This window comes from Neopelma chrysocephalum, unplaced genomic scaffold (genome assembly GCF_003984885.1).
Source record: "Neopelma chrysocephalum unplaced genomic scaffold, ASM398488v2 Primary Assembly neopelma1_26, whole genome shotgun sequence".
NCBI classification, from domain to species: Eukaryota; Metazoa; Chordata; class Aves; order Passeriformes; family Pipridae; genus Neopelma; species Neopelma chrysocephalum.
In genome coordinates this window covers 14,615,199-14,631,372 of record NW_020897695.1, presented here as the reverse complement: position 1 = coordinate 14,631,372, position 16,174 = coordinate 14,615,199, and the positions used below count along the sequence as shown (strand labels likewise).

Genomic DNA, 16,174 nt, shown 5'->3' with positions numbered 1-16,174 from the left:
ATGTTGCTATGCCTTGCTGTGTTTAAAAATGAATAAATAAAAAAGGTGGTGAGAAACATCACTGCAAAAGTTTGTATTTGTGGATGGGATTTAAATCAGAGCCTTCTGATGTCTGATTGAAATGGAGAAAGATTAGGTTCTTAGTTGTCAAAGATGAATAATAATCCCGACATATTTGGTGACGTATGAACACTGAAGGGATTTATATAGTCAACTTTAGAGATCAAAATTAAGAATTGAATCCTCCTGTACAAGTCAGTGAAACTTAAAGGCAACTTAGTGTTTTTCTCTACTGGCTATAAATGGAGCATAGGGCATCTTATCCTACAGTGAGGAGTCTAAAATAGATGACATGAATAATCCCTAAAATGAGTACCAGTGTTCAAGAATGAAGTCATGAAATTTAATTTAATTATCTCTGTGACAGTTATGTCCCATTCTGCTTCCCAGGACTGTTTTCAAGACATATGCTTCCTTTAGACCTACTTCTGTTCACATGGCAAGAAATTAGCAGAGCATTTTCCCTCTACCTTTCCTGCTATTAATGATGCTGTATAAAGCAAAAGGTGTAATGTTCCAAATAACAGTAACTTCCTCAGGTGAAGAAGGTCACAAATTAAAATCCCTTTGGCTCAAAGACCTGCAAATGTAAATTGTCACGTAAGTACTCAACCACTGAACTATAAGAGAACAAAGATATCCAAAGATACTTGCCTAAGTCACATTTTACTCAGCTAACTAGAAAAGTTACTAAGATAGGAATTTCATTGTTCCTTTTACATGGTTTCTTTCAAATACCACATGGTCACTCTAGCATATGAGCCCAGACCACATTGCATTTTTGTTTTACAGCCCTCAAAGTGCTGTAGTTGCCCAGACAAACCTTTATAATCTCCACATAGACCTATGGTATCAGCAGAGCTGTGATGGTGCCGTAATTTAGCTGCACAGTGCAAGTCTCATCATGGGGTTAGAGAAATTATATTGCAGGTGAAAGTGGGGGTAAAAAACTAGTAACAAAAAAACAGCTGAAAGGAAGTGCTTTCATTTTAGTCACACAGATGTCTAGTCAGGAAAAGTATTCACATGCAAAGATCTGAAAGAATGACAGCTCCTTTTGAAATAATACAAATAGTAAATGTGGATCGCCTGTGTGGAAATCTGTAGGTGGTTAAGTGGAATCAAGTTTAGGCTCTGAGTGTGTGTGTCTATTAAAATGAGAAAATGATGCCTTTGATAAGGATAGGGCATCTAATGTCCATTCATCATTTTTTAATCCTTTCAGAAATTACTTATTAGCTGGGAAAAGCAAATAGAACAACTGCTTCCATCTTAGTTTAAAATTGTATGATCTAGGGTGAATTTTGGGAGATAGGATTATCACTAAGATGTTTCACTAATGTTATTATTATTTCCATTCTAAGCCTTAGGGATGGCATTCAAAAACACTCCTGGATGACTTAGAAACAGAAGTGATGCCTGCTTTTTATTTTAAACATACATATACACTGAAAAGGAATAATCATTGCATACTGTATTGAATATTTATAGGCATGTTTAGAAGCAGGAGGATTTATGAATTAAAACCTATTAAGTCCCTAGAGGTTATATAAAGAAATACTCATTTTTTTTTACAGGAATCCATACCCCTATTCAAAATATGTTATTGCTCCACAAAATGCAAGTTACAAAAAGATAGCTCTGGCTTCACAGTGTTAAAGTGATTGAGATGCAGATGAAATGAGGGCATCTCATCTTTGTTGCTAAATTCTCAGGGTCCCAGATGGTCCTTTGCAATGTGATAAAAAATACATCCCCCAGATACTACACTGAAATTGATAGCGGAGCCACTGGCAAGCGAGGAGAATGTGTCTGCTGTTTTGCAGTTGTGGAGGAGATGCAGCTTATATCACTAGGCACTTTGAAAATCCCACTCTGAGCTCCTATGTATAATCAACACACAAACTGTCCCCTTACAGTATTAGGCACTGTATTTTGAGGAAAGAAAAGACCTTTTTAATGAGTTCTCCTTGCCTTTGTGGACCTCAGTTCTGTACTTGGGATTATGCTGCAGAATGGTTTTTGCTGCCATTAGGGGATCTGAAGACCACTGTTCAGAGACAACAGACTAAAAATCATTCATTTAAGGATGTCCGCCTAGTAGCTTGTGATTGGATTAATTACAAATCATGAATCATGGACATCTTGTTCCTGGATTTTTAGGATTAAAGTAGGCTATATAAATAAAAGTCATTACAGGGTTTTTAAGTGGATAACTATTCTTGCTTCCAGTAGCAAATTTGGAAAACTCATTATCTTTATATTGTCACTAATGGGAGGGACATTACATTCTGGGTTAAGAACTGGCTGGAGGGCCAGGCCCAGAGAGTGGTGGTGAACGGTGCTGCATCCAGTTGGCGGCTGGTCACTAGTGGTGTCCCCCAGGGATCAGTTTCGAGACCAGTTCTGTTTAATATCTTTATTGACAATCTAGATGATGGGATTGAGTCCACCATTAGCAAATTTGCAGATGACACTAAGATGGGGGGGAGTGTCGATCAGCTGAAAGGCAGGAGGGCTCTGCAGAGGGATCTGGACAGACTGGAGAGTTGGGCTGATTCCAACGAGATGAAGTTCAACAAGGCCAACTCCAGGTCCTGTGCTTTGGCCACAACAACCCCCTGCAGCGCTACAGGCTGGGGACAGAGTGACTGGAGAGCGGCCAGGCAGAAAGGGACCTGGGAGTCTGGATTGACAGGAAGGTGAACGTGAGCCAGCAGTGTACCCAGGTGGCCAAGAAGGCCAATGACATCCTGGCCTTTATCAGGAATAGTGTGGCAGCAGGACCAGGAAAGTGATTCTTCCCCTGGACTCAGCACTGGTGAGGCCACACCTCAAGTACTGTGTCCAGTTCTGGGCTCTTCAGTTCAGGAAGGATATTGAGGTGCTGGAGCAGGTCCAGAGAAGAGCAACGAGGCTGGTGAAGGGACTTGAGCACAAGTCCTATGAGGAGAGGCTGAGCGAGCTGGGGCTGTTTAGCCTGGAGAAGAGGAGGCTCAGGGGAGACCTCATCACTCTCTACAACTCCCTGAAAGGAGATTGTAGCCAGGTGGGGGTTGGTCTCTTCTCCCAGGCAACTATCAGTAAGACAAGAGGGCATGGTCTTAAGCTCTGCCAGAGGAGGTTTAGGTTGGACATTAGGAAGAAATTCTTTACAGAGAGGGTAATCAGGCATTGGAATGGGCTGCCCAGGGAGGTGGTGGATTCATGGTCCCTGGCGGTTTTTAAGATGAGACTGGATGTGGCACTTAGTGCCATGGCCTAGTAACCACGGCAGTAGTGGATCAAGGGTTGGACTTGATGATCTCAGAGGTCTTTTTCAGCCCGCATGATTCTATGATTCTACTATTGCAGTTACAGCACTTCAGCTTTTTTTCTTTTACTTTTGTACTAGTGATACTGTTTCCTACTGCAGTGAGCTAAGATGAGTCGAGTCACTGCAAACACGAATACTGTGTCCAGCCCTGCACTTTTCAGTGAGCCCTTGAGAAGATATCTAAAAATACATGAGCACTAAACAAAATACAGTGTAACAAGCTTGTGTCTGAGCTGGTTAAAAACACTTTGAATGCCTTTGGAATTGAATGCTAAAGCAGAAGTAGTTGTCAGCAAACCTGCAGCTCATTTCTACACTCTTGGAGTGTGCCATCTCTACAGGATAACCCAGCCTGCTTTTTGGTACCTCATTCTAGGCTGAATCTCTCTGGCTACTGCATCAAGATCTGCTCCATTGTTGTTTTTTATCTTTCCTCACATACTTCCTTGACTCCAGTTCTTCTGTGCATTTACATTAAAGGCAAAGGCAATCCACCTTAAACCACAGGATTACTGCAACTTCCCCAAGCCCGCCTTTTTTCTTATAGCCCCAGTGTTGTGGTAACGTATCTTTACCTTTTCAAGGGGAGTTCATTGTGCACCAAAAGCAGTTTCTTTACATTAAAGCTTATAAGGAGGTAATGTAACTAGATGAATTGTTTGTGTACTAGTCCCAAATTCAGTGCTGCTTCATGATTTCACCTCTAAAACATGAAATCTACTCTGTTTTCTGTCAGCATTTTCATTTGACTCTATGACCAAACACTGTGAAATAGAGGTCCTGGTACCCCTAAACAGACTATGTCACCTTCTTCGCATAAAGCTTTCTATTGTTCAGTTTTGATGCTGAAGTTCACTCCTGGTTTCCTTTCTTAACTTCTGAGGATATTCCACTTTTTAGCCCATCTACTTCACAATTGGGTTGGGGGAAAATACATTTTAAGAGGGATGCATGCATTGGATATTTTCTGTTTTCCTTAGGAAAATAGAAACTATGTGTTGACTAACCATTTATGCAGAGGAAAATGATTACCTATAGACATACAGAAATATTCCTGAATGTTTACATAAGAAATCTAAGAGTATAGTAAAGCATGATTCATAATATCAAACTGGAATTGTACAGTCAGTGTCCAAGCTACTTGTTACAAACTAGGGGACTATGACTCATCTTCAAATCTGAGTTAAATTTCAAAAGACAATTTGAGTTCCTGCTAGGTGTTATTAAATTGCCAAAAATGGCAATAGATATCAAATCTGGTTTGTCTTGTACTACTATGGGGTATTAAAGGCAGTGACCACATTTTTTCTTATCCTGCATTATGTCTCAGTTTGTGGGGGCACACTAATACATACCTAACCTAAAGTAAGTCCCATGGTGCTTCCTTGCTACTGAATTAGTCTTCTTGGCAGAATCGGGATGGAAAATGATTGCTTCTTCTCCAGGCAACTAATGCAGCCATGTAACAAATTTTCCTATTCACATAGTTTCATGGGATACACTGAATAAGTAATGTTAATATTGCTGTGTTTACTCCCAGAGACTATTTTTGCTCTTGGTAAATTGAATCACATTTATTCTGTGAATGCAAAATGAACAGTTGTACTAAATACTATAGTTTCTCTAGCCTACAGAGGAAAGGTGAATATAATCTATTTCCTTCCCTGTTTATTAAGCCGTGTGTATACTCAGGTGATTTGCAGAGATGTTAGACTTCCAGCTAAGTGTTTGGCAAACAAGCTGCTTGCAAAAGTGGGGAATTTGGATGCCACTGGGTACTCCAGAAAATTTCAGTGTCTGTGCCTGAGGGAATATTAACAAATTACGCTCTTATTTTCCAATTTTGAGAAACTGTTTTCAGTAGTGACGAGAACATGTAGTGTAGAACATGGATGATCCATTACCAGAGACAGTTTCTTTAGATTAACTACACTTTGAAGAGGTTTAAAACATGATGAACATAAAAAATTCAGATATCCTTCTTTCAATTTTATCAATGAACTCTACAGTACAATTGTAACTTCCTCCAAGTCTGCAGGTAGGACGCAGACACCTCTCACCTTTCCTCAGCCTTTGTGCTTTTCCTACAAATTAGCAGACAGTAAGTGTGGAAAGGGGAGAAAGACATAGATTTCTGGGAATTATTTCAGTTCAGTTTTCTGCATTAGGTTTCTGCATCTTGAATGGGCAATCATATAAATCAGATTGTCAGGTTCCAGCCAAGACCCAGCTGGCAAGGTGTAAGCTTTCCAGTATAACTGAAAACACTCTGAACTTTTTGGTTGGCAACAGTCCACCTCCATTAAGATGACCTGAGGATTTAGCTGCTAATTGACTCTGTGCAATTCACTTCCAATGCTCATAATCACTGTGATATCTAAGGTACTTGTAAAACTGATAAATTTGTATGTATGATTTCTCTGAAGTGTAGAAATATCACAAGTACCATTTTCCAGATGAAAAGGTGGAACAGAGACAATTATCTGTTAATAATGTTCTACATGTTAATTTTTGTAATGGTGTTACTATATTAAGCTTTTCTACAAATCATGAAGTAACAAGTCATCTTCATTCCTTCAAGTCATATAGACAAGGAAGAAAAATATTGAAGGACAGGCACACTCCATTAAACCTAGTGGGTTTGGTGCAGGGAAAAAGAAGAAGAAGAGAAGGACAGCTTCTAATGCATTTGTTCACATTAGCTGTTGCAGCAGTAGAGTTAGATGCACTTATTTAGTGCATTTAACTAGCAGATAAGCTGACAGACTCTGCCTTCAGTCATCTTAACCAAAGTCATCCTAGAAGCCAGTGACTGAGCCCTGTTGGTTTTAGTCTCACAGTCATGCTCTCTCTGGGCAGAAGCAGAACAGAAAATAAACAATCTTTGCTTTAGCAGGGTCTGTTTCACCTAAGTGCTTCCATAACCCTCTCATTGCAAGTTTTCGGTGTATTGGCTTTTCACTAAACACTGAACAAAATTAAGGCAGCTGATAAGGACCAAGGCCTGCTATGGTTCAGCTTTCTAGGAGAAACTGAAGAAGGTGGCAATGATATAAATCTCTTTATGTCACTTCTAAAACTACCTCCTTGTCTTTTTAATGTCATTCTCAAGTAATCCCCTAGGATTTGGTATTTATATCACAATATAGACTGTAGCTACTTATTTTTACCAAACATCTTTTGTTTTCACTGTTTATATGTAAGCTACCATAAAAGTTGGGGGATGTTCTTTCTGTTTTCTCTCTTCATTACAGCCACAGAAAATTAGCATGTATTTCCAAACAAGACTGTCAGTCTATGGCTTAAAATTTGGCATGCAGTAAAGTGCCTACATGTATTTCTACCCCTAACAGTGGACAAAATGTAACAGTGTTCTTAAATACTGATTTCTGCTAAATGTTGGAATAGAAAGAGAAACACACATGAGCTAAAGGTCATGACATTTCCAGCTCCAACTTTCCAGATGTTAATGTTGGAGAGAAAGAGCTAAACAAACTATGCACCTTTGGACATTAAAAGGAACTTAAATACGTTCCTCTATCAGTAGTAATTGAAGTTGAATGGAGAAAAATGAGAAGTAAAATTCTTTTCAGTAGACCTTTTTTAATGAATTGCTTGATTGGTTTTAGAATCGGTCAAATGATAACAGTTCTTATTGAATGGACTCTTTAGCCCATAAATTACATTCCTTATCCACTGCTACTCAAATAATTATGTTTTATATATGCCCGTGTCCACTGCTTTTATATTTTAAAAGTAGACTTAAGAAGATTACTTTGATAGAGCTGAGTAAACTGATCTAAATGGACATAAATGAGTGGATAAACTACCTTTTCTTAAAACAACTGTACCTCTCTTCAATATTTCCAGCATTATACGGTGCCTGTGAACTCATCCCACTCTTTGATCTTGAACCACTTGGTGATTTCAGTCAGAGGCAAACATCTTAAAGACACTAAGACTCTGAAGTTATGTGAAATGGCATCAGGTAGGGGAAGACATAAGAGATTTCCTGCCAGAAAATAGCTATGCCATGAGCATAACTTATGCTAAACTCAGAAAAAATCTATTTAGGGAAAAGTGTTTAGAAATACCCTCCTCACAGGATAATCTTCAGAACTTGCACTTTCTGAGAGACTAAATTGCCTTGGAGATAGAAATCTGTAGGAAAGCTAGCTTTAGTCTCAGTCTTCACAGATGAACTTGTTTCTAAGAAAAACCTTTTTACAGAAGAGGAATATGACCAAATGTAAACTGAACACAAGGCAAACATGGCAATATTCCTCTTTGTTAAATTAGCTGATGCTGAGTGATTAGTACTATTGTCAGCTCAGCTGTTGACTCTTAGCTGATTTCCTAGTGCTTAATCCCAGATAATTTCAAAGAGATTTATGCACGTACTGAGAGTTAGACATAGACTTAAATATGGTACTGACACAGGCATTGTATAGGCATATATTTAATACAAAATATTATGAATTCAGGCTTCAACAACGTCTTTAAGCACTCTGAAGCTGAAGGGATTACTCATGTTCCTACAAATTCTTGCAGTTTTGAGCACCCTGTTTTGATTATGATGTAGTAAGGAATCAGTACGAGTCTTCTCTGAATTTGATGAGTGGCTTCAACCACTGAATTCTGGCAGTGTTGAAAGAGGCCTCAATCAGTTAGTTACTTCTCTTCTGCATCTGGCTTGGCAACCAGTCAAGAAGAACAACAGCGCTCATTTCACATTCATGTATTACGTACAATTTGCTTTGAATACCTTGTTTATTCTGACACGAAGGCTATGTTTTAATTTCATTTTGGTACTACATTAGTGGGAAGACATGAGAATTGAGGGCACTATTCAACTATCGAGCCACAGATCAATAGACAAAAAGTTTTTAAATGGTTTTGAAATGCCGGCATTCATAAAGATATATCCATTATTCCTCTTTCTGCTACTGGGGCAGAAATTATAAATATTTTAAGAACCTCAAAATGGATGGAAGTAGTAGTATTATTGACTAAGCAGGAACTGTTTGCCAGGAGATTAGGATTTAAATATGCCTGGCATGTCAAAACAATGTGACAAGTCAATGTTTTCATAATCTTCTGCGTCTACCTCATAACTTGTTGTGAAAGGCTGATGGCTGTTGCCGGCTTGCTTTGTTCTTAATAATGTTTTTGAAGATAAGAAAGTGAAATGGCTCCATTTCAGGAATTAAGTAATTTCTTTGTGCCAAAATACTGACAAGAACTCTTGGTGCAGGAAGATAAATTAGAGTTCTGACTTCTGCATCACAAAAAAGAAGTTGTCATGGCTTGAAAGGAGCCTGCTGTTCAAGCTGGTGTTACCTCTTTTAACATTACAGATGTGAATGTCAAGTGAGTTTTCTATGTGGATTTCTGTAATGGGAAATGGAATAGACTGTTGAACTCAGAGAATTTTAAAAGTCAAGGATAATTTTAGGGAAGGGGAGGTCAGAACAGTCAGCATCAGTCAAATTATAACATTAGCTATATAGCACTATTTGCTACCCACATCTAATGGTATATTTGCCTTGTTGTCTTTGCCACTGATTATTTCAGCTGCCTCAAAACTGCACTTGTAATGCCTTCCCCTCTCTTCATGTAGACAGTATTTGAACCCCTAGTGAACAGCTCTCTATACACCTGCATTCTAATACAAAAAGTCCTCTTTCCTATAGGTCCAAAATGGCAAGACTCCCCCTCAGACCCTTATTCAGCGCAGTAACAGCAGTAGCCTCCTCCTAGTACACCTCAGCTATCCTGATTCAGATACTTCTGTCTGCTTCTAGCTTTATTGCTTTGACCTGGACACCTATGTCCTTATGCCAGTTCTTTCTTTGCTGCAGTAAGTACATTTGTTTTCTTACTAGCTCAAGACCCTTTGCTGTTTAGTTTAACTCTTCCTATTGGAATCCATCTTCTATTACCACGCTGTTGTGAGTATTACACATCTTTGTTCTTTCAGCAAACCCAAACCTTGTGGCCTCTGTGCCAGATGGATACATACAGTCGTTTTTCACCCTCCTCTCTTCCAAAGCCTTTCTCATGATGGTTGCTCCTGGTACCCTGCTCACTGACGAAGTAAGTAGAAAATGGACAGTGTCCACCTGGGGCTTCAGTTGCTCTTCTACTCTTTGCCTGTATTACTTCTTGGTTGCCTGAGTATATTCATCTGGGATAGGGAACTCTTTGAGCAGAGACTGTTTATTTTGAAACTCCTGTGAACAATGTAACACTTGATCTGTGATTGATGCTTCCAAACTGTATGGTGAGGCTGTATTAACATGACTTACCTGATGGAAAATACCACTGGCACATGAAGGAAGTGACATAAAGGTCACAAATGAGATAAGAAGTAAAATCATTTATTACAGATGACTCACAGGCAAATAGGAAAACCAGCTGTCAGCACTTCAGAAGAGAAGTCGCTGCAAACCTTCACCTCCTCACCTTGTAATAATTCTTACATCACCTGTAGTTATAGACCTGCCCTTTTACACCACTTTGCACACCTTGGTCTATCTGTTTCAGCTGAGAGTAGTTCTTCAAACTGTACAAGCTCCTGAACAGATGTGGTTGAGACCATGAACAGGAGTTCATTTATTTACAAAGAATGCATGTTTAAAATTGGGCAGTATAGTCCTTTGCTTTTCTAGTTTAAACAGAAGTACAACAGACATCAAAGGAGGATGCAATACTGCTGGAAAGTCAAATATTAAATAGCTCTTTGGTGAAAAAGTGCTGTAATTCCTACCATAGCTTAGGAAAAAAATAGCAACAGAAAGCATATAAATATATCCTATATACACAAACAGTACAACACAGCTGTCTTGTAAGCAGGGATTAGTAGCAGGACACTGTTATAGAAACAGCACATATTTTCCCTTGGGAAACTTAAATCCCCAAAAATTTAGTCCATTCAAGACCACAGAGAAACAATGTGCTGCTTATGCTTGTTTCCTTTCCTTGTTGCTGAAGCTGACATTTTACAAACCAGGCTTCTGTACATTTTACATTTTGTTTAAAAACTACAAAGTCCTTGGATCAACATCCTTTTTTTCATTTAAAAAAACATCTAAATCCATTCCTCTCACCTTTATATTTTTATATTTCACTTGCTTTACTAAACCAGATAACATGAAGTTATTTTCACTCTTCCCTGCAAGAGTATAATTGATAGAGCAGTTTTAGTAGAAAAACACAGGAGATTCATCTTAAACTAGTTTACTTTAAACAGTTCCATGACAACAGCTGGAAATATAGCTTCTAGGAAATGTGGATGCAAACTCAGACTGGAAGATAAGATTTAGTGACATCAGTGAGTTGCAGCTGCTGCATTCTGACACAGATACTACTGTATCTAGCAACATCTTTTTCAATTAGAGTCAGAATGATCCCTAAGATAAGCAACCATCCATTTGCTTTATGGCGAGCTGCAACTGGACATTAGGTGACAACTGAATTCTTCACAACTCAACTTGCATTTTCTTATTTGTCATTTTAATAACAATTCCTGTGCAGGTCAGATACCCTTTCCCCTCCCCACACTACCTGTGATTGCCAGCTGTGTAACAAAGTAGGTCATTCGAGATTTCCGCTTCCTCCTCCAGGTAGAGAAGAGCACGGTGGCATTTCCAGCAATTGTGACAATAAAGAGAATCCAAAGAGTCAGCAGCTGCTCTGTCTGCAATGGAGAGAAGGGAAAAGAGCACATCGATAGGTGGGTAGTGACTTGGGTTAAGACAGTCAGTTATCCTTGGACAAATAAGATGAGAATGGAAAATGGAGTGAAATGTGAGTTTTGCCAATTGATTCCAACTATTTAGTCTAAAAGATATTCTTGGGTTTTTTTTCAGAAAACACTTAGATGCATCACTGCTAGTGATGTTCATTCCAGTTTGATTTGCAGTGGCTGTTACTTCTATCTTCACAAAACAACTAGCAGTGTCTGTATTCAGCACTTAACGCTAAAATGAGAAGCTACCCTCAGCTCTTGTGCTGCTCCAGCAAGCTGTGAAATAACCAGCTGCCACACTTCATAAGGAATGTTGATAGATGGGCTCCTTTGCAGAAATGGGGGAAATAAATAATTCTCTCTTTCCCAACTCCAATAAGTCTGGGTCATCCACGAGCCCTACAAAATTCGGACATCCGCTCCATGATCTAGATGTGCACCAAGACTGAAAATGAAAAATTACCCACTAAGGAAAAGTATAACTATGTAGCCAGTGATACGTGATGACAAAACGTCCCCTAGTGGTGTGTGTACAAAGAAAAGAAAGTGAGAAATAAGGCTATTCGTGCTCTCCAAGCATCATGATCCTCTGTCTGCAAGAACAAGGGAGTATGTGTCCACGTTTGCTTGTTTGGTGAGTGCACATCCAGTCTTCATATCCTAGCAACTGGAATGAGTTTCAGGTTATGTCAATGTAGTCGTTTGGGATCTTCCAGTTCCTGACACCAAACCCAAAATGTGGGAGTTAGGTGAAATTGGAGGAGATAAGTAAAGGCTGCAGCTGAAGAGGAGTGCCAGCTGCTGGCCGTACAGAACTGACCCCAAGGCACTGTCCTGAGCAGGCTGGGGAAAGGAGGCTGCCAGTGAGACCCACACCTACCTGACTGGGCTGATAATAGAGCAGAACCAGGGGAGAACACTCATTAAAAGCATTTGGAAGCCACTAACCCCTGATTCTGTCATGGGTGAGCAGAAACCAGAGCTCCGTCTGCTTGCAAACAAGATATCTCAGCTGTGAACATGGGGAGGGAAGGTGAAATGAAAGGAACGGAGCAGCAACAAGTAGCTTCTTGCTTCGCATTGAGCTTTAGTGCCTCCTCAGCTCTTAGCCTCCAGCTGACCAGAAGCCATGATGCCTTCTCTATTGGGGAGCCACAGCTTTGCTCCAGGTAGGGAGCCATGCTACCCTGTGGATTATATGGTTGTGCGGGGAAGGTGATGAGCATTTTGAGGTTGCACTCTCTGCCTGAACCCAGAGATTAGATTACCATACAGTGAAGGCTTTGTTGAGATGGTTTCACTCTTCCCAGCGTGATCACTTTCATCAGTGTAATCTACCATTTGGGTAATCTCACCTAACTTTAAAGTTCCAAAGAGAACAATTCTAAATTGTCATAGTGTTGTCTAGATAATAGCAGTGTGTCAGAGATGAGTCACCATTCATCTCACCTACCATGGGATGGCCTGATTATAGTGTGACCTGGATAAGACAACTCGTGTGGGCTGGATGCTTAGCTTTTAGACAAAACAAACAAACAAACAAACAAACAAACAAGCAAACAAAACAAACAAACAAAAAAAATCCACCTTTTTGGAGTATCTGCAAATCTCTTGAACTTCCTTGAAACAAATTCCCTTCAAAATGTGTGACACAGACATGGTGGAACTATTTTTATGGGGATGCTTTGCTTCGTACAGGAATTGGAAGGAAACGTCTTTTTGAAAGATAATAAAATCATAAAAGGTAAGATTTCACATAATTTTTGTCCTTGAAATCCATGACTTCTCCTCAGAGTTTGGTTTGTCTTTTCCATTTCAGAAAAGATATTTCCTACATGAAGGAAACTAAGGGACAGGACTTGTTCCCATTTTCTTTGGTATAAAATCAGGAGACCATTTTCTTTAAAGTAATTCTGTATTTCTATATTATACTGATGGATAGGAACAGAACAAGGATCTGACACTCAAATGTTCTTACAATTCTCACGAAAGGAATAGCTATGGAGGAAGAGAGACCGTTTAAGAAGGGTGTTTCCTCACCACAGGAGAGCAGCACATATGGTCAGCTTAAATCCCCTCCTGCCAAGTTAAAAAGCAATGATTAGCTGTTAAGTAATTTTAGGCTGCAGAAACAGACAATTAAACCAGACCGCAAAGATAAGTTAAAAGATGCAAACACTGAATATAGTATAAGTCTGAAAGGCCATAAACAAAGAAATAAAGCCAAGGTGTCTATTAACTAATTTGTTGGAGCTTCCATTCAGACAAAAGGGAAAAAGGTCTCATTCTTCAGGGTAAAGGAGCTATAACAATAGGCAACTTAAATCACCGCAGCCTCTCTCAGTCTGCATTAACTTGCAGAATGAAAACTTCTGTGCTTATTAATGGGATGGCCACCTTGATAAAGGCCTTCATGGAGGCTAGGATTAGAATTCAAAATTACATTCATGAGTTGGAAACATGCACTAGGAAAAAAGCAAGATGCTGTTCAACAAAGTATAGGACTCTACAGTGTAGTGGCTGTAATCACAGTGGTTTGGACCAGTCTTCAAAACATGCTTCCTCACACACAACACATGTGTAAAGTGCCCCAGAAATGGAACATGATTTAGTAACATCATCCTACCATGACAGCAACAGCCACTGTCATGGGATCAACACTAGTTTTGTGTGCCTCTGCTCTAATCCTTCCACCATACTATGCCCACTCTTAGGCACAGTGCTTCAAGAAGGACACAGAGAAATCAGTTGACAGCAGTCTAGAGGATATAGCCAGGGAAAAAGACTGAATGAATCAAGTTGCTAAATCCAGCAAAAATCAGACTGCAGCAAAAGATGAACATACCCTTGAAGACACAAAAAGACAGATATAAAAAAGGAAAGAACTAATCTCTTCTTTAGATCCACTGCAGACTGGACAAAAAACAGTGAATCAAAACTATAGCACAGAATTCAGGATGAAAATTTTAAAAAATTGACTTAAAATGTATCACTCATATAGAGATTGATTGAGTCAGTAAAACCTCCATCTGTGAAAGTCTTAAAAATAGTTATTAGATTAGAGAGATAGCTAAAGAGAGATAGCTGATGGATCCTTGAATTTCACTCTAGATGCATTTTCTCTAATTTTGTTTTATTCATCACCTTCAGGTTGCTTAGACATAGAAGCGTTTCATTTCATGTCTTGTTCATTCATCAAACAAAAATCCTCACTTAGTAACAATTCTCAGCAAGGTAATTTACAAAAAAGCATTCTTTAATAACATGTGCAGGCATCAGAAGCATTCTGATAAAAAGAAAGACACTAATATCTCCCAAATCTCTCTGTAGAAGCTTTTGACAAGGGCTTCTTTTGCATGGGTGTTGATAACTACAACATATGAGAATGCTATGAGAGAGATTAGTGTCATATACCAGTTATTTAGGTTAGAAAAGCTAGAGATACTGGTGACTCAAAGTCAAGAGGATTTCCTTGGCTAGACTAGAGCCATTACACATGCTGCTGTTCCACAAGACTGCTGTGTTTGGAGCATGGAAGTGCTTGATATCTGGAGCGCATATTGATGTACTGCTAATTTGTTTTAAGATTAAAACCAGCTTTGGTCAATGAAAAAAGCCTCTTCATGGGTGAAATGTAAGCCAGAACACCTGCTGAAGATTGTATGCATTTTCCTTTGGCTATAGAAGAGGCTTGTCATTCTGTTTCTCTAATAACATTTCTGAATCCACAGACTGTGATAAGTCTAGCAAGAGGAGTATTCTGCTTTATATTTAAGACAAAGATCACCCCTGTGAGCAGCTTTAATCAAGACGATAGTTAAATCCTTTTGGAGATATTGGGTAACATTTTGGTGCCATGATGCCATCTCTCCTTCCAGTTCTCCCTAACCATCTTCCTTGCTTTGTCATCTTTCAGAATTTGTATCCCTTCTGTTGAGGGGCACCAGCTGTGTCTGTGGAACAGGGTTCCTAATAGCCCATCCCAATGTAGGTACTGTTGCTCATGTCTTGAGGTGCAGAGCCTTTGCCTAATAGCAGAGGAGCTGCCTAATACAAGAAGACGTTCAACTATTAGTGGACAAAGCATGTTTGTACTTAAATGGGGACTCGACATAAAACAGTTTAGTTCTAGCTGCTGAGGCTGGTTGGGAAACAGCCTGGGCAAAATAAGTCTCTAGGTAAGAAATCAGCAAGTAGAAAAAGAGAGAGAGAGGTATGCCGTTCCTGGAGTGACTGGCGGCTTATGGTGAATCATGGCCTTGCTGCCATGGTGTCTTCCTACACTATGTCCTTGGTCACTTGGGTGAAGAAGAGGCACTGATTCCTCATATCACAGGTCAGTAGTGGCTTAAGTCCCCAAAGAGCTCCTTCCTGCCAGTTGATTAAACTCTGGGAATATGCAATTGATCTTACTGCTTGACTTTGGTATATTTTAAAAGTTATGGTTTTAGCATAGCTTATTGCAGAAATTGAGATTGTAAGAGAGCTGTAATCGTGGAGCAAGCCAAAGAATTTTGTAAGAATGTCCTTAACACATAAGAAGAATATATAAAAGTCCCTTGTTAAATTGAATAAACATCATGCTCATGGTCAGCTTCACCACTGGTAGATTGCATTGCACTTTCTTGAAGGAGGAGGGAAAAAAAAAAGAAAAATCTTTTCTCACTCTTTAATTGCAGACCATGTAAGAAAACGGAGTAGTCTAGATTCACATTTTTTTGATCCTGTTGTGGAAGATCTGGATTTTTGAATGTTCAAAACTGAAAATGCTCAGGACAGATTTGCTTTTTTACATCCCCCATTTAGGATGAAAAATAAAAGCCCTTAAAAAACCCAAACAAAATTCAACAACAAAACCAAAGCAAACAAAGCAAACCAAACAGGAAAAAAAACCAAACCACACACACAAAAAAACCCCCAAACTCAAACAAACCAGAAGAAAAACCAAAAAAAACCCAAACAAACAAACCAGGAGGATTAGTTTTCCAGAGGCAGACAGGTGCCATACAGCTTGACTGATTTCAGTCAGGAATTTATAGTCAGCTTAC

General features: G+C 39.3%; 1 protein-coding gene across 2 annotated transcripts in view; it reads right to left on the bottom strand.

The window, feature by feature from the left end:
• The window catches only part of NPSR1 (neuropeptide S receptor 1), a 59,941-nt gene that overhangs the window by 35,921 nt on the left and 7,846 nt on the right, over nucleotides 1-16,174 (bottom strand). For both annotated transcript variants that reach the window (XM_027675661.1, XM_027675662.1), the window contains exon 2: nucleotides 10,943-11,075. In XM_027675661.1, coding sequence (XP_027531462.1) covers nucleotides 10,943-11,075 — 133 coding nt within the window. The remainder of the gene's footprint in view (nucleotides 1-10,942; nucleotides 11,076-16,174) is intronic.